Raw genomic sequence first — 18,247 nt, 5'->3', positions numbered from 1 at the left:
AGACTTCATTGTTATGCATTTCCATGTAAACTGTGGCTTACAGTTAATGGGATGCAGGCTCAAAGGATAACATATAGAATTTATAAAACGAAAGCCTCAGAAAAAAGCACTTTGGTAACAGAAATCGTTTTTTCAACTGCAAGCTATGAACACTTGACATAAAAATAGTCTATCCAGAAATTGCTGAGTATGTTGGAGAAAAAGGGAGAATGGCTGCACTTGGAGAATTTCATACTAGTTTGATCACTGATTCTTCAGTAAGCTATTTAGGACCGCAGGCTAAACATTCTCCTGGAGCAGATGTATCAATCAAGACCTAAGCCTACTTTAAATAAATAAGCAGGGCCTATTTTCTTCTCCAGAATACTTGATCAAAAAGCTGTCTTCCCTGGCCATCCACTGCTTTGTGTTTGGTAGCTGACAAAATACTTCACTGATTTACATTGTAGCATGTGAGAGTTTTAGCAAATACAGGTCAGTTTTTGTCACTGATGAAATAAAACACCTACAGGATATATAGTAGATTAATATTTGTCAGGCTTTCCAAATAAGCCGGAAACCTATTCTTTCCTGTTCTTTAAAGAACCCTCTAACTTGTTTTCTTATATGGGATAAAAAAAATTCCAGAAACTAAGAGAGCAGAACAGAAAACCTATTTCTCACTCCTTGATAGCCTGGAGCTGTAATACAGCAGGATCAACAGATTTTAAAAAAAAAAAAAGGAAAGAAAAGAAAAGAAAACCTTGCTGCTGTAATTTCTATGAACAGGTTTCTATCCTCTCTTCTTGTGTAAACAATAAGGTAGCAGAGGGTGCATCTCAGCTGGGAGGATCACCACGATGCATGTCCTCCTTGGTACAGCAAACAATGATAGCATGCACATGAGCAAAAAATAGTAAAAAGCACCTTGGCAGCAGGGCCAAATGCAGCAAATAAGTGAGTGGCTGCCTGAAGACTCCTCCTGGTCATCCCTCAGTGCAAGCCTACCCAGTGTGAGCCAGCACAACACAGGGATGCCCAGGTCATTGTATCTGTTCAGAAGAAGCTGTTGAGCTGCCTCCAGGGAGCAGCGTCCTGAAGCTAACTGGCCCAGGTAAGATTTAAGGCAGAAGTTCTACAAACAGTGGTCTCCGCAGTCTTGCACAACCACAATTCATCTCCTCAATGCAGTTCACGCTGAGCACTGGTGAACAGCTGTGGAATTAAGCCTGCATTATAATAAATACCTAATAGAAGGCCCTCCTGGTGGCTATCTCCAGCTTTCTGCAAGGGGCCTGAACCTCCAGGGCTCCCTACAGACCTCTGTGACTTGTAGCCTGTTCATTGCCTGACCTCATTCTTCTAAATGGCTCACCCATTTTGGCTGACAATTTCCTTTAAATGCCTAGACACCAAGCAATGGAAAATTTCCTTTAAATGCCAGTTAATGAGCAATGGAAAATGTCATCACGATGAAGTTATGCAGGTACTTATGTGCTCTGCTGGATCAGGCCTTTGTGAGCTACATTATAGTCTCACATTTGATGAGATTTTCTGAGTGTGATAAATAAAATAAGATGAACCTCTATGATAAGAAAAAAAAGAGATATATGTAAAATATTTTTAAAGCTTCTTTGGTTCTCAGATGGCATGGTGGAGAGAAAGAGGGAAAGAGAATGCAAAAGCATAAACTATGCTATGCTTGCGTAAATTACTCTGACATTTAATAACTCTCTACTAAAAAATCTCAAGCAAGGCTACTTCAGATATTTTTAAGGTCATGTATCATTTACTGTCTAGGTCAATTTATGCATCAGCAAAAATTGCTGCAAACCCTTCTGGACAGCACTTTAAAAATAAAGGTATATGTAGCTGTTTTGACCATATTTTCCTCACCAGTTTCTGCTCTGCAAACATTTTACCTTGGAAAATTAAAGTAACATTCTGTAGTAAGTGAAGTCAGTATGATATTTCAAGGCAAGCCAAGGACAAGCTTTATAACTGTGCTATCAAAATGCTATTAATAAAAGCAAAAATACACACACGATGCCTGTGTTCCCCTATGGATGGAAAAAATTATTGTCCATTAAGTTAACATTTCAGATGCCCTCTCAGTTTTTCCTAAGGTCCCAAAGAAGGCAGCAAAACCTGTATCTCTTGCAGTTAACTTGTATAAACTATCTGCTATCACGTAGTGCTCTATTTTAGTAAACACTCCAAGGCTTCTTAAGAGAATATATGGATGAGTAGGATTTCAGGGCAGGGGAGGGAGGGAAGGTGCAAAACTGTGGCTAGAATATTCCGCTTTCATAGTTACGTTTTATACCGGTGTCTTAGTTTATTTTTGTTTGGGTCCACAGGGTTGTATTTATAAATGCATCTTACGTTAAGTACCTAAATTCACTCCTCTGTTTATATAGTTCCCCTCACTGCCATATCCAACGGCTCCGCAGTTATCCCCAGGACAAACCATGCTGCAGTAAGTACTATTATCTCCTTTGGACAGATGTGAAGCCACACATACAAGGGTACACCTACACTGCAGGAGGCAGCGCTGCACACAAACATCCAAGCCGGCTCTGAATGGGCAAAGCTGACTAGAAGACACCAGGCACATTAAGTTACCTCACTCGGTGTCCCTTTGCACATCCATGGGCATCACTGAGCCACACGCTGCAGACATACACCACAAGGCTCAGGGCAGTCTGCACCATACATGGAAGCGTGGCCAGAGACTCTTCCTCTCGGGACCACTGAAATTTCCTGAGGACTTCCACAGAACTGTAGGCTTAATGCAGAACTGTAGGCTTAATGCAGTGGTGCTATAAACTTAGATATATTTTGGTTTTGTTAACATTTGCTTTTGTGGTTTGCTTTTGTACACAACCAAAGAAACAGACAGTTCTCACAGACTTAGAAAGCCTATGGCTTTTCTCAAAACCTGTCTTGCCAGAAGCCTAACTGCAGAAAAAGAGAGACACTGACTTGTTTATCATATTTCCTTAGGTACATAGTACAGTGGCTACCCAGCTACATACACTCTTTATTTAACTGCATTTTAAAACAAATTATCCAAGGAACATATGGCCCAGAGAATTCGTCTCTTCACCTGGTGTCAGGTGATCAAAATGCACGCATACAGATTTTTATTGGAGGCAAATTATGAGCGCGTGTATGTGTGTTTTGCTTACTTCTTTTTCAGTGCCTAAAAAGAAATCAATTTTGAAATGACAATGGAGTTTGGGAACAAAAAAAACCCAAAATAGCTCACTATGAAAATGCCACAGAGCATTTAAGCATTTGTCAAATTAATTTCATTATTTATCATAACTTCCGTCCTCTCACAATCTTGATATTTTCATTGAAATCGCTATTATTGATTTTCCCTTTTTTCCAACCCTAACAAGAATGAAAGATGAACTATAACATAAAATCACTTCTCGCTGTTAGTTACATTGATGCGATGTTAGATATTTTGAAAAACCTCACTAATGAGATATACTCTTTCCAAGATAAAAATGCTAACTTTAAAGCTCTGTGCTCAAAGGGCTTTAAAAAGATCCTTTTTTTCACTCTTATTTTCAAAGCTCTCATTACACCGACAGGAAATTCTCAGCAAACTTCTCAGATCTTCCACATTTATTTCATTTCATTTTAGACCCTTGTTTCATAAAACAGTGACAAGTTCTCAGGCAGTTTATAGTACTATTAAAAACTAAACTAACTTTATTATTCATTCAATCTCCTCCATTATTTATCCCTCTTGATCTGAAAGTAGGGCTCACAACTGCAACACTAGGAGTTTGCTGCAAGTCCCTGGAACATAGCCTTACCACAATTAGCCATTGATCCAGCTGCTCATACCATGACAAGGGAATGCAAACTCCCTTCTCCTTGAGGCTACAGCTCCACAGAGAAACCCTTCAACATCACAGACTTCTACCACTACATTTCTTAATAAACAGCATCAGCTCAGAGATAAGTTCTTAAGCTGCAATGAGATACTCACACTTTTATTCATTAGGAAAGTGGAAGGCTTTTTTTCCATCATGAACCTGTTCAGCCTTTCTGTACGTGCAGATTTTTCTTTTTTCTTTTTGCCAACTTTTGGTAACACAACTTTGCATAGGCTTAAATTGATGTAACAAGATCTCTCATGCAGAACTAGATACGTGTTAAATAAGCTTCTTTTTTCTTCAAAATGTTTTTACTCTGTCAGTAAAACCTCACTAACATGTGAAAGACCTGTGGCAAATATTCACATTTTATGAACGAGGCTAGTGAACATTGAGCTCAGACAAGGAAGAAATCAAAGAAGGCACTGCAAAATTCATAGCACTCAGTGAATATGACAGATGTCACTTAATTTTAATTATTGATGAGAGTATTTCAAACTATGCCTGTTAACATGCAAGAGCATAAAAGCAGACCACTTTGTAGTATCCAGCTGCTATGAGGTCACTAGGAAGTGGTAGAAGACATTGAGATTTTTGTAGCACTTTCTAGTAAGTGTGTTGATCTGTACATTTTCTTATCCCTCAAGTTTTATGTACCACTACCGTAAAAAGAGAGTTTCCTCTCAGTGTACGCTTTAACTGGAAACAATGAGCAAGTAATCTACATTGAGCCTATGGCACAGAGAGCCCAGCTAAGCCATTTCTGTACCTGCATGATGCATTACAGCTTTTAATTACTATATTGCAAATCAGTGATCAAAAAATGTCATGCGTACCTTCACCACACTTTGTACTAATGCAAAGATCTACCTGCGGTAGTATTATTACAAGGCAGTAACCATGTTCAGAGGTCTATGATGCATTTTGGAGTCTAATTCTTGACCCGTTTTTTCAGTCTTGTCTCCGATTTATATTTGATAGGTATGACATAAACAAGTTGGTTATTCAAATGTCAGCTGAGATTAACTGTGATACTTTAACCATGTATGTAACAGTTTCTCTGTTTAATACATAGTACTTAATTTTTTCCTTGTTAAAAAGTCTTCTATTGGCTTTAATTACACTCATGAGAATGGAGAAGTGAAAAACCATGTTATTTGCCTGAGGCCTCAGGTAGAAAGAGGTTTCACAACTCAGGGAGTCACTTTGGTGACTTGAAACCTCAAACTCCAATCCTAGACTGAAATCCACAGCTCACTTCTTATAAATGAAGTGTGATCCCAAAGTACTCCAAATTGATTAAATGGAAACCAGGCAGGCAACCAATATACAAGTAGTTCACTCAACCTATAAAAGTGGTTCACTCCTTGACCCTACACGTCTGGTAGATATGTTTATACATTCAGGTTTAGTGGCTCAGGGAGGAAATATCCACCTTATGATGTAATACATACATGTGTTTGCATTTATATTGTTTTAAATAATGATGTAATATCACAGTCCCTCAGGAAGCTCATGTTAATTTCTTACCTACCAGATTTGGCTTCTGTATGTCTCCCTTCGCCAGCCCCAATTCCCATGCTGGGCTGAAATGGTTTATGCCTGCCTGGGTTTTTCTCTTTAAGGACACTCACCGCACACCCCTCTTCTGGGCCCCAAGGGCGGCCACAGGGTTGGCGGGACGTCAGCAGCCGGTGCGGGGTTGGGAGCCACAGGTGAAGCGAGGGCACAAGGCTCCCTCAGAGGGACACGAGGCCGCCTCAGGCCAGGCCGACAGCCGGGCCCGCCGGAGAGCACGTCTCCAGCCCCTCTGGCAGCGGCTGACTTGGCTTTTCTTTCACTGAACTACCGGACGGAAGGTTTAGAACACCTAACCCCGCGGGCAACCCACAGAAAGACAACCGACCCCCTCACCCCCAGCGCGGGCAAGGTGGGAGAAGGAAGAAGCCTCACAGCAACAGGGGGCGGAGCCGAAGGTGCGCGGCGCAGGCAGCACGCGCTGCCAGCCGGCAGCAGTTCCCAGCCGCGTCCGCTAGCCCGCCCCCGCCGCGCGAGGCCAATGGCCGCTCGAGGCGGCACGGCGGCGGCCAATCGGCGCCGGCGCGGCGGGTTTCCCCAGCAAAATGGCGGCGCTGGCGGCGGCGGCTGGATGGATGTGGTGCCGCCGCAGCGCGCGCTATGCCCGATAGCCGGCGGAAGGGGCCCTGCCTCGGGCCCGTTGCTCTGAGGAGGCGGAGCGGCGGCGGCGGCGGCGAGGAGCAGCAGCAGCAGCTCAGCCGGCGGCGGCGGCGGGCGGAACCCCCCGCGGAGGAGGGCACGGAAGGCGACGCGGACCGAGGCCTGCCCGCGGGGGAAGCGCCATCCGCGCCCCGGCCATCGCCGTCACCGTCGCGGGAGGCGGCGGTGCGCGGCGCTGCAGGTACGGCGGGGGCGGCCCCGGGGGTCCCGTATCGGCGGGGACCCCACCCTGCCCGGCCCGCTGCCCCTGGAGCCGCGGGGAGTAGGGGGGGGGCGCGGCGCGGCCTGTGACGAGGGGCTGGTGCGGTGTTACCCCCGCTCCCCCCCGTCCCTGTGCGCTGGGAAGGGTCTCCTGTCAGGGAGCGATGAGGGGCATCTTCCCGCGGTAGGTGCTTAGCACTGACTGAGGACGCCAGTCCACTCAAAGCGAGGATAACGCCTGGCCGTGCAAAGCATCTCCTAAGATAGTCTCACGTAGTAATTGCATCTCTTAAAATTAATTCTGTAGGCTTCCACATCGGCAAGGTCATTTCTAAAGGGCAGGGGTGACTAGCTCAGCTTTGCATAGTGCGTTCAGGTCACTTACTGACCTGAGGCAGCTGCAAGCTGCTTTCGAATGCCTACGTTCCTGCTTTTAACAGTCCTAGCTGAAAAGGCCCAGTGGGGAAAGTATAGGCAAAGGTAGGTTGTGACCCAGAACGTTCTGGGGGCCCATTAAGCTCGTGACTCAAATCAGAGTCTGGATGAAAGACACGGAGCAAGCCAGAATACAAAATATTCTCCCATATAGATATACAGAGTTCTACCCTTAGTGTAAGCTGAAGTCAGTATTCCCTCAAGTAGGAGGATTGACAGTTCCCATCCTTACCATCAGATGCTACACACCTAGCATTACATGATACTGACAGCTGTTATCTCTGTGGTGATGTAACTGACAAAGATAGGGTCACGTTGTGCATTAAATGTACAGTTGTGAACAATATTCCTGTTGTAAGTAAAGGAACGTTGATGAGTGTGAACTTGATTTTTAGCCTTAGAAGTTCCTAAAGCATCATCTTTGTGCTGTGTCCTGTTGTATGTTCTAAGTTATTTTGGCCTTTTATTTGTTGTTTTTTAACGAGGATCATCTTTCTGTTTACACAGAGTCATGTTTACATAAAACACCAAAGAGATCATTGAGTAGGAAATCCCGAATACCTGCTTTCAGCTCTCCTGTTAATGACACCGATATACAGCAAGAAATCTTTTGGGATCCTCACTCACCAATTGCACAAAGGCTAGGTAATATTAACGAAACCCAGACTGCAGGATGCCTATTTGAGGCATGCAGTGGGAGCATAGTAGAAGTTACAAAATTTCTTGAAAAAAGGTCCCTTTCTGTTATCATGGTAACGTTGTTCGGGTTTTTTTCTATTAAAAACCCATAAATTCTTCAATATAGAGCTAAATCAAGCTCTGATTTTAGCACATATATTTGAATTATTTGAGACTACTGCATTTCATAAATGGAATTGTTTTGCAGTTTTTAAGAAGGTTTTTTGTTTGTTTTCACAGGTAATGGAAAAAACAAACAGTCTACCAGTAGATGCACAGTAGAAATTTCAGAAATTGTTAATCGTATTGCTCCTCAGGTAATTGTTACTTTCTAAAACAATGCTCTGCATATGCAGTTATGAAACAGAATAGTGCTACAGCCTTAGTGAAGGCTCAGTTTTAGTTATAGTAGTCTCATGGTAAGAACTGGGTGTGTACTAAACTAGTAACGTTCATAAAACTGGACCGAATTAAAACCGTAAGCATAGCATTTGACTGGTTGCTCTTATGAGTCACAGATGGTGTAAAAAAGGACGTATTAAGAAAGTGGACTTGCAGCAGCTCCATTTTAGAAAGTTTTACTTTCAGAATACAAGTTATTGCCCTTGGTCTTAGGAATACCGTTGTGCTTATTTATCCTTAATCACTCACCTGTTAAAAGGTAACAGTTTCTTCACATAATCGATTTACTTGGCAGTTGTTTTTAAGCATTTTGAATGGTCTTGAATGACTGCTGAAGTACAAGAACAAGACTCAGATGAGAGAGACTCCACAAGAATGCAAACATAATAATGTTGCTTCATTATTCTAAATAATTGGCCTTTTTACCCTAAGATCTATGCTCTTAGTGTCTCTGTCTTGCTGTGAACCTGATGTCCACAGCCTGGAAAGTGAAAATAAGTGTTGGCTTATTGTTTGCTTTTTGTTAAGCGTAAGAAGAGAACATGTCATTCCTAAAACAGTTCTGTAATATTTAGCTTGCAAAATATGCCTGCTATTTGACAGGGCCATTTAAAGCATATTCACTATTTGGCATATTTCTGAGACATTATGCTTAATTGGAAATTCATTGATAAGGGATGCCACTTCCTTCCTTCAAAATTATTATAGCCCTGTCATAAATAATATCAGGATTTGTAACTATCTGTTGCTCATGTTCTTTTTTCTTAAATAATAAAATAATTAAATTTACAAAGGAAAAGAAAACCTATCCAAATTACTTTTGCTGCTTACATGAAGTAATTTCCCATATCCCATGGCCCTGGCCCTCTAGAGATTTTACCACTGCAGTATTGTATCTCTTAGATTTCAGAATTGAAATCCAAGCTTGAACTTTGAAGCTCTGAAACAACTTAATTTAGTTCCTAAACTTCACTTACTTCTGTGTAAAGGCTCTTTGTATAAATGAGTTGTAATGGAAGAAGTCAGATTTTTTTTTTCCTGGAAGCATAAAGAATATGATTTCTTTCAGATTCTCTGATCTGTTAATGCTGCTTTAAGTGGCAAAGACAAGTGCATCTCAAATAGCTCCTTAGTAGTATACTAAAGTAAACTAGATCACAGCTTGTAAAATAATATTGCGGATTATGTGTAAACCTGTAGTAAGCAGAGCATTAGATTTGAGCACCAAAGTTCAGTTATTTTAATTGAAGTTCCTGTTTTAAATTGATGCAGTTAAAGTGACAGAACTATCAGCAGGCAATGTCACAGTAATCTTGCTTAGCTTGTATAGGTTTAGCTCCTGTCTGTGGCTTTCAACAGATTTAATTCAGTTTTACTTGGTTTAGCAACTTTAATGCGAGGTGTGTGTCTAGTCCAATCTTTATCTGAAATCAAATTGCTAAGCATTATAAATCTAATCATTCAGGATGAAAAAGCAGCCTGTAATGAAGGCTCCCTTTTAGGGACATGGATTGGTGAGGATGCTATTCCCTGTACACCTGGAGCAGTAAAAGTGCGAGCTAGGACAAAGTTAAGTTGTACAAGGTAAGTTACAGCTTTGTCTTGCCCATCACAGCTGGGCTTTCATGGAAAAGGGTATGTGGTGTTCCTTCATGTATAGTGAGCCATGTAGTTGTACACTAGCATACAGAATGCTTTCAACTTTGGACCTGTTATCTCTTAAATGGGGTGTTTCTTGGGAATTAATAAAAAGATTGCATGCTGACTGCACATTGAAAGCGGTGGGATTCAGTCATATTCTCTGTAGTTGTTTGAACTAGAGAACGAATAGCTCATATGGTAGTGTTATTGAGCTTGGCTAAACTTTCTCAGTAGGTCTGACTTTGTTTTCTGTTTTGTTTTTTTTAATCTAGAGATCTTAAAATAAAAAATCCTGAAGAGGAACTCATGAAATTGGCTAAGGAATTTGATAAAAATCTAGTAGAGCTAGATGCTGTTCTGGAACAAGAGAAGCTTGGGCATGACTTCACCCAGACCACCTTGAGGTCTTTAAATAATTCTAAAGATGAAGTAAATATGAAGAACCCAAAATCACTCCTTGGTGAAGTTTCTGAAACAGATACTGCTCTGTCCCTGAAACCAGCTGGACAGAGCACTGGCATCCCTGCTGCAGAGCCCTGTCAGTCTAGCAGTCAAAAGTCTATAGACCTTGAGGCTGAAATAGCCCTTCATGCTCTCTTTGACTGCTCTACCCAGAAGTGTAGTGGACAGTTGAGCCAAGAACTATTAGGTATTTCTTTCAATAGTAGTTTCCATGAAAATAAAAGCACCTTGGAAGAAGAGCACCTTCCTGAGCAAATGAAAGATATGCAACATGGTAATTCAGAGGCTTATCAAAAAGGTATTCTGCACGCACTAGGAAGTGTGAACCAGACTTTTCCAAAACCTGATACTACCATGGTGAGAAAAAAAAGTCCTTGTTCTTTGAAGACAAAATTGGTCGTCTCCAGTAAGCCTGCTGGAGTAGTTAATGATGATTTTGATGACTGGGATACAGATTTCTTGGCAGATGACTCTTTTGTGATGCAAATTACCCAAAATCCTGAATTGATAAGTACTGAAGACACACCACCTATTCCTACAAATGCGTCTGTGCATGGTTTCAGTGATACTAGCAGAACAAAGGAAAGAAGTAGTTGCAATTCAGTAACTTGTTTGGGGAGTGTACACAAATCTAACAGTTTGCAGTTTTCGCCTTTGAAAAATTCTAGTAAAAACACACAAAATGTTGCGAAATCTCTTTCTTTTCAAAAGCCATACAATAAGACAGAAAACTCAAAGACAGAGGCCATAGCCTTTCGTGGCAAATGTGATATTAAGCCAGGTAAAATAAACTCTATTTGGAAAAGTGCCCAAAACAATGATTTGAACTATATTCCTGTTTCAACACAATCTGAAGTGAAGAATGGAAAAGAAACTATTCAGCCTAAAAGTGACCCTCTTCCTCTTTTTCCTTCAAGATCTAATCCTCACAGACAACGGTCTGAAAAACCTGGGAATAATATATGCAATACTTTCTGTCAGTCATCCAGTGTTTCTACCAATACGAAACCTAATGATCTAACTAAAGTGGTTAAGCAAGCTAATACAGGTCACTTAAATCAAGTTGAAATACCAAAGAAATGTCCTCTGTCATTTGATGACTGGAATGAACCGAAATTCTCTGATGAGATATTAGGTATGTTTTGTGAATCCGATAGTCTTTGGGATGCAAACTGTGAGGATGATGAATTGTTGTATCAGGTGTGTGATAATATAGAAAAGCAGACTCAGAGCCAGGATGTTAAACAAGGAAATGAAAGAGCTAAAACTATACAAGGAACCAGTATTAATTCCACATCAAATGCTGATAACAGCTTCCCAGCATCTAAACAAGGACTACCTGATTTCCTCTTGGCACAAAAACCAAATGCAAAACAGGATGCTTTCTCACTACATGATTCCTGTAGGAATTCATCAAAGGTTCCACATGGGCTGGCAACAACAGGTCACATAGTGAACTGTAAAAATGTCTCAAGTCCTCTAACTGTGATCTCAGGTGCTTCTATGGAGTATAAATACACACAGTCTAAAAACTGTCCTCAAGCTGCTTCTGAAGACACTACAAAGGGTGTTTCAGGAAAATGGTACAGGTCAAATTCTGTGCTGGCCGGGGAGACTGGTTCTGAAGTAAGTGCTGTTAGTTCAGTAAACAATTTCAGTAGCAAAACATTAGACAGCCCAGATCTTTTATATAATATGGGAAAGATACCAAATAATGGTTCTGGTAACAAAACATCACTTATGCCTTCAAAGTTTAAGTTCCGAAAGGCTAACAGTTCTCAGAGTGCTCTTCATATAGGGTCTGAAAATCCAGGGAGTCGTTCTGGCATTGGAATTACCCCGCAGAGTTTGGAAGAAAGCAAGAATCGGGTGAACGTAACTTTGCACAGCAAGCTTGACAATAAGAAATCACCTTTCAAGAGGCACCTTTCAGATTCTTTTGCACTGCCTACATCAGGTATTTGTTTTTGTTATCACTATTAGACTGGTTTGTTGCTGTAATCAGAATGTCAAAGGAGAAATTTATACTGTATTGCAACTTAGAATAAGCTTCGATATTCGTTCAGTTTAGTAAATGTTCTAATGAGAATCTGGAGGTTACTTTCTCCAGAATAAAATTGTCCTGATGGATCTCTTGAACTCCTGCACTTCAGGACTTCTGTTTCCTATTTTCATTCCACTTCTCTGAATACTTCATATTCTCTCTCCACAGACGCTCAGAATCACTAGGATCAAGTATAGGCTGATGGCAGCACTCAGCATACCGTATTCTTAAATTGTTTCTTAAAAATAATACTATTTTGATAGGTAGTATATGTTGTAGTGTGAGCCTGTGCTTTAATTTACAGTTCATTTTGAAAAACACTACAAATTCCTTATCTCAGCCATGATTTGTAAAACCCCAGTTAATGGTGGGGCAGGGAAAGAAGGCAGAAGGTGGCACGGAATGCCAATTTCTTTTTATTATTGTACACCTGGAAATTGGAACCTTGACTCCTTTGACACTTCTGAAACCTGGGCCTGTATTATTGTTTGCTCTGTTGCTAAAATTGCCAGTGAAATATTCTTGTGTTATCAGTCTCAACACTAACATTTCCTTTCATCCAGAGGGGAGGTCAGTCACTTTTCCATCATCAAGCAACAGTTTGTAATATTCCATGAACTGGTGTTACTTGATAGGAAAACGTAGAACCAGTCAAATACCAGTCAGTCTTGTTTTCACTTGATCTCATGGATTGGTGACATTATAATCAATATTAATTTTGATAGAATTAATATTTGCCATTAGGGTATACCATATCAACCTCAATTTTCAGGAAGCACTGTTACAAAAACAACAAAAAAAATTAATTCCTGCAAACTATCAGCCAGCATTATTTGAAGAATCAGGATTTTATCTGTGTTACTTCCCCAGCAAAGAAGCAGAATGGAAAATAGCAATTTTGGATGTTAAGGGGGAAAGGAGGGGAGAGATAACTAGTCATTCTGTGGAACGTTCATACATTTTCTTTACAGATAAACAACAACTGTCCTCATCTTAAATTTTTTGGTGAACGGACATTGCTGTAACAAAAAGATGAATGTTAAGCGATCATTTCAAAAACCGATATGTAATTTTTCATGGACACCTTTTTTTTTCTTTTTTTTTTTTTTTTTGTAAGAAGCAAAGAGACCTTGACATCTTCAGGGAGTGTTCCTGTTGGTTCCAGTGATGCCAGGATTTTACTGTACAGGAACTTGCAGTTCTGTAACACAACATATAAAATATTATGCTTAGCTATCATGTTCTTGTCTCCTTTGCCAATTTTTATTGCTCCTTTTGACCTTTTCTCAACCTTTCTGGTTTTATTTGTGTGACATCTATACTGTATCTGACCTCTGTGTCCCTACCATCTCCATGCCCATATCTCTGCTGAACTCAATAAATTGCAGAGCCCTTTCACTCTGATAGCCTTAATTTTCTTAACCCTTCACTATCTCCTGTGTTGACTCCTGTTGTCACAAGGTTCACCTGAAGGGCAGCCAAGTAAAATTTCCTTGAAGCAAATGTCTGCATCCTGGTATTTTCATTGCGAGGTAGTAATCAGTAGCGCCACAAAGGTCATGCATGTTATCCCCCGTCCTGCCTTGGGGACAGGATAGATGAGCCATTTTTAACTTGGGTGCCAGGTACATCAGAATACTGTGCTCTTGCCATAGATCTTCAAACATTGAAAACATATAAGTTAAAATACATATTGAATAAACCTGAAGGCTCCTAATACATGTTTTTTTATTTACAGTGTCTGTGGTAGAACAAAAAAATAGAAAATGTTCTCAAGAAGAGATTGAAAGGAAAAAACAAGAAGCTCTTGCACGAAGAAAATCCAGAATGCAGGCGTTCTTTAAGGATGCTTGAATTTGGAGTTTATTTTTGTCTATGGAGTAAGTTTTTGGTAGGGAAATATTCTAATGCTGGAAGACACTTTTTTCAACTCTGTTCACAGCTACTGACGGCACACTTTTTCTATTTCTCAATTTAAAAAAATCTTGACCTGAACCATAACTAATACTCTGGTGGTATTCAGTCTTAATTAAGAACTACCAGTTGTAAATGTGTAGTCCCAAACTGTCTTCAGCAACGAAGTTTGTATTGAGTTCACATACTGTTATGTGTTGAAACTGTATAGTCTGAAAATCATCAGAGCATGAAAGTATTTGTATATACACGTAAGTAGAAGATGTCAAAACCAGGCTGTGTGTGTTTTGGCTGTATTTCTCTTATTGCAAGTATTTCTAAGAAGACGCTCAAGTACACACAGACTAAGAAATACTAATGTTTGCTCTCAGGTAGAAGAAAGGTTTTAAGTTTTGGTTTAAAGAAAGTACAATCTAGAAAACATCCAACATCAGAAAGCTAATGGAAATGAACAAGATTTGGAAAGTGTGCTCAGTTTGTCTGCATTACCTTGGGTAAGAATTGTACATAGCAAAAGAAAAATTTAATATAAAAAGCTTCATAAGGTGAAAAAGCATCCTGGAAAGGACATTTTACCTTTTTTTTTTTTTTTTTAATTCCTTTCATGAAGAGTTGGAAATACCCTAGCTAACAAAATTGGACCACATTTTTGTAAATATGCATCACCAAGCTAATTAAAAAAAAAAGCCTATATCATTTTACCAAACCATGAGCAATATAAAATGCCCCAGGTGAAATCTCATAACTATGAATCAGTTTAGCCTTATGGGTTGTACATATTTTTCAAACTAAAAGCTGTTAAAACATACAAATGCAATGTCATGTCAGCTTAACAGCGGCTGATAGAATTTTTGATGTGATAGATGGGTGCAAAGCTCAAACTGCAAAAACTGCCTGTGGGTAAGCTGCAAGATATTTTTCAACTGAGAAATGCTTATACGTAAACATGTGACACTATGAAAAGTGACTGTAATTTTTCTGTGTAAATAAGTAACTTTGAAATGTACCAAAGGTTAGAGAAAGCTTTTGGTTTCTGTAGTATGTGCCATTTTTGTAACTCCTAAAAATGTAAGTATTGTATATTTGTAAATCATCATTAAACTTTTTTACATTTTTCTAGTCTGTTCTGAAAATACTAATCTACGGAAACAGGTAAAAAGGAGAGAAATGGGAATTCCGTATGGACTGTACCTGATCTTTCTCTCTTGGTAATTTACCCAGTTACCTCATGCCTCAATTTCCTACCTGTAGTGGTAACAAAGTGCTTCGTTTGATCCATTAAAACTAGAAATCCTTGGTGGAGGAACTGGTTCTACACACAACCATCTGCAGTGGAGTCCTGAAATACGGACCTGTACTGGTTTTCAAACTAGTGAATTTGTTTTTGTAGTAACCACCATTCCTGGTGGCAGCTAGTTGATCATGAAATCAAATCCCCAAGTCCACCACCAAATACGGTGTTGGTGCCCAATATATGTTACTTCCAGTCTGTGGCTGCAGCTCCATGTCCTTCTGCCACCGCCAGCTGTTGTGCAGCACAGGCTGAGTTGGATCAGTTTACTAATCTGACTGAAAATTAACACAGAAAAAATGTTCTTAGCTTTTCAAAGAACTTCATAATAATACCTTTAACAGGTAATAGAACATGAAATAGCAAGACTCTGTTGTGTTGTCAAGCCTCTGCTGGCAGTTTCGAACAGTTTATAAGACAACATTTGCATGTCCATATGACAAATAAATGTAAACCCCAAACAGTGGTTGTTGCAAAAATTTTATTTATCATGAGAATGTAGTTTGATCTGTGTATCTGAGGGATATGGTTGTCTTTGTGGCGTTCCAGGAAAATCTAAACTATTGGGTAACTTGCCAGATGCACTATTGAAAGAAAAAAGGCTTCTACTATCAGTATTAAGAGTTATAAAACTGGCTTTTAAGGAACTAATACACAAGAATGTAAAATATTGCTGAGAAAGATAAAAGTTAGGGTTTTGCTAGGACAGTGTTCAGCTTATCAGCCCTTCCTTCCTCAGGATATTTCTCTAGAAATAATTCTATAAAGAAACTAGGATATTTTTTGTTTTCAAGGATATTATGGTTATACTTCTGATTTGAGAAGATGAGCTAACTGGAAAGGAAGGAACTGTTGTAGGAGCTAGAGAGTATATTTTTAGGAAGGTTTCATTCTCTGATGCAAAAGGACTATTAATCATGTTTGAAATTGGGATAAATACATAACATGAAATACAGGCTACGCACATTACAGCTACCCAAGCTCAGCCTACAAAATGATACATCTCGAAGGCTTGCCACTATGTGTCCTTGAGCACACTCAAAGTCTAAAACCAGCTTACTGCCTTCCAGGTGATGATGACTTTCTCAGCACCCAGGATAGAAAGGCCCTGGAACTGCACATCTAAAATGATACCGCTGGTCTCCCCTGAGAGCAGGGTAAGAATCCTTTAACACAAGCATCTAACCAATGCTCTTGTCTCTGGACCTGTAAAATAAGAGCTCAATGTACGACAAGGGGAATTCGTTTGCCATGAGGGGTGTGGAAAGGACCTGTCGCAAACTTTCCAACTGGAGGAAGACGCAAACTACTTTCCAACCAATTACTGTTACTTACCCAAGCACTTCCTATGTGCTGCTTAACCATATTCAAAGAATCTGTTCGCTGATCAGTGTGAAACATTAATTTTGACAGTTTACAGCAAATTCATTCATTGCCCTCCCCTAATTTAATAAACTAATCACAACAGAGGGGCTTTGATTTTTATTTTACTTTTCATAGATATCTATTTTTAGCATAGATATTATGCTTCAAGGCCTCTCATTTGGTTTTTTATAAACATTACTGTCCAAACAGAAGTCACAGGTTCTTGGGATCATGGTTTCTTAACTGATGTCAAGGCAAACTACTAAGATCTCTTTGGTGCCACCCTGACTATCTCCAAATGCCATCTCTCAATTTACAAACTGAATAGAGTTACTTCTTTTTGCGACTTTACACTGCTAGGGACAGAGAAATAATATCTTGTGTTAAACCACTTCTATACCATTTTTATTAGGCAAATTTGATAAGAGTGAAAAGCTTGAAGACATACTTTAACTCCATGTAGTTTTCATCGGCAGAGTCAATGCAGGCAGAAGTAAGACTCATTAGGGCTTAGAAATAGATACAAAATAGAGCAACATCTACAATCTCAAAGTTCCACCAGCTAGGAATTTTTGTCTTTAAAAAAAACCCGTATTCATATTGATTGGTAGGAAACACCAGATTTAGAAGGAATCTAATGAAAAATAAACTGTCTAGCTATATATGTATTGAAATAGTGCACACCACCCAAGTTTTTTCTTATGAGTGCCCTTGCTCTAAATGCCAGCCTTGCCCTTAGCCTTTTCTCACTATGCTGGTGTCAGCAGGATGCTGGGCATGGACCTACCCCAGCAGACAGGGCAGCACGCTAGCATTGATACGGCTGCAAACATTAGTAGTTTAGCCTTTGCCTGTCTCAAACATCTGGATGTTAAGGCCAGCAACGCAGCAGGGGTGTAGCTAGAAACGGCTCCATGCCTCCCAATCCGAGGGGCATAGGTTAGGTGTACAGATATTTCAGGTGCTCTTCCAGCAGTCAGTGACTCAGGGTAATTCAGATGTTAGGTTTCTGAACAATATTTCAGATGTGTTTAGCTCTACATCAACAAAAGCAGCCTAATGTATTTTAGGGATGCAGGACTCTGCCTAGACAGCTGTTATGCTGTATGTGTGGGCAGCCCGCAGCTTCGGAGAGCATATGAGAAGTGCAAAAGCTGCAGCCCTACTGCTCACTCTCATGTTACATCCCCTCCTTGCCAGCAAGGAAGGAAGTTGAGCAGCAGTCTCACGACCCCACAGCTTTTACAGGTTACACTCAGTGTAAGTTCTTGATGACCCGCTGATACTGCATGTGCCTCAATCACGCAAGCTTTTGTCTGACTCCTTGCAGGAGACACCAGATCTTCATTAGGAAAGTATCTACATCATTTTAATTAATTAATACACATGTACACATAAGAAGTTTGGTATTTCAATAGCTGACATTTCACTATGAAGTCACATTTTCCTCCAGGCAAAAAAGACCTATACGAATAGTAACAACAATCTTAAATACATTCTAAATTAAATTATGACTGTCATGTTTCATTATAAATTAATTTATGTCTGTTTGCTTAAGCACTCATCTTCGTTTCGTTCAGAGCATAGTAATTTTTTACATGAGCAGAGCAATCAGTGAGCTGAAGTTTAAATGTAAATGGAATTCCTGTCTGTCCCCATACCTGAGTATCATTTTTATTCCACAGGTATTGACGTATTTCA

At 40.0% G+C, this 18,247-nt stretch overlaps 1 protein-coding gene across 1 annotated transcript; it reads left to right on the top strand.

Moving 5' to 3' along the window:
• The first annotated feature begins 5,942 nt into the window (after positions 1 to 5,942).
• On the top strand, positions 5,943 to 15,009 carry ETAA1 (ETAA1 activator of ATR kinase). The gene is made up of 6 exons (XM_064446648.1): positions 5,943 to 6,294; positions 7,257 to 7,394; positions 7,668 to 7,744; positions 9,295 to 9,413; positions 9,743 to 11,889; positions 13,715 to 15,009. The coding sequence occupies exons 1-6, from the start codon at positions 6,054 to 6,056 to the stop codon at positions 13,828 to 13,830; spliced, it is 2,838 nt and encodes a 945-aa protein (XP_064302718.1). The 5' UTR covers positions 5,943 to 6,053; the 3' UTR covers positions 13,831 to 15,009.
• Positions 15,010 to 18,247: the final 3,238 nt, after the last annotated feature.

This window comes from Phalacrocorax carbo, chromosome 3 (genome assembly GCF_963921805.1).
Source record: "Phalacrocorax carbo chromosome 3, bPhaCar2.1, whole genome shotgun sequence".
Lineage (NCBI taxonomy): Eukaryota > Metazoa > Chordata > Aves > Suliformes > Phalacrocoracidae > Phalacrocorax > Phalacrocorax carbo.
Note: the sequence above shows the minus strand (reverse complement) of the source record. Positions and strands in the feature narration are given on the sequence as shown.

Bases quoted from the DNA above. Each gene is read 5' to 3' on its own strand.
- ETAA1 (XM_064446648.1), top strand. From the start codon at position 6,054: ATGCCCGATAGCCGGCGGAAGGGGCCCTGCCTCGGGCCCGTTGCTCTG. The intron at 6,295-7,256 runs GTACGGCGGGGG...CTGTTTACACAG, and splicing joins GGCGGTGCGCGGCGCTGCAG to AGTCATGTTTACATAAAACA. The intron at 11,890-13,714 runs GTATTTGTTTTT...TTTTATTTACAG, and splicing joins TTTTGCACTGCCTACATCAG to TGTCTGTGGTAGAACAAAAA.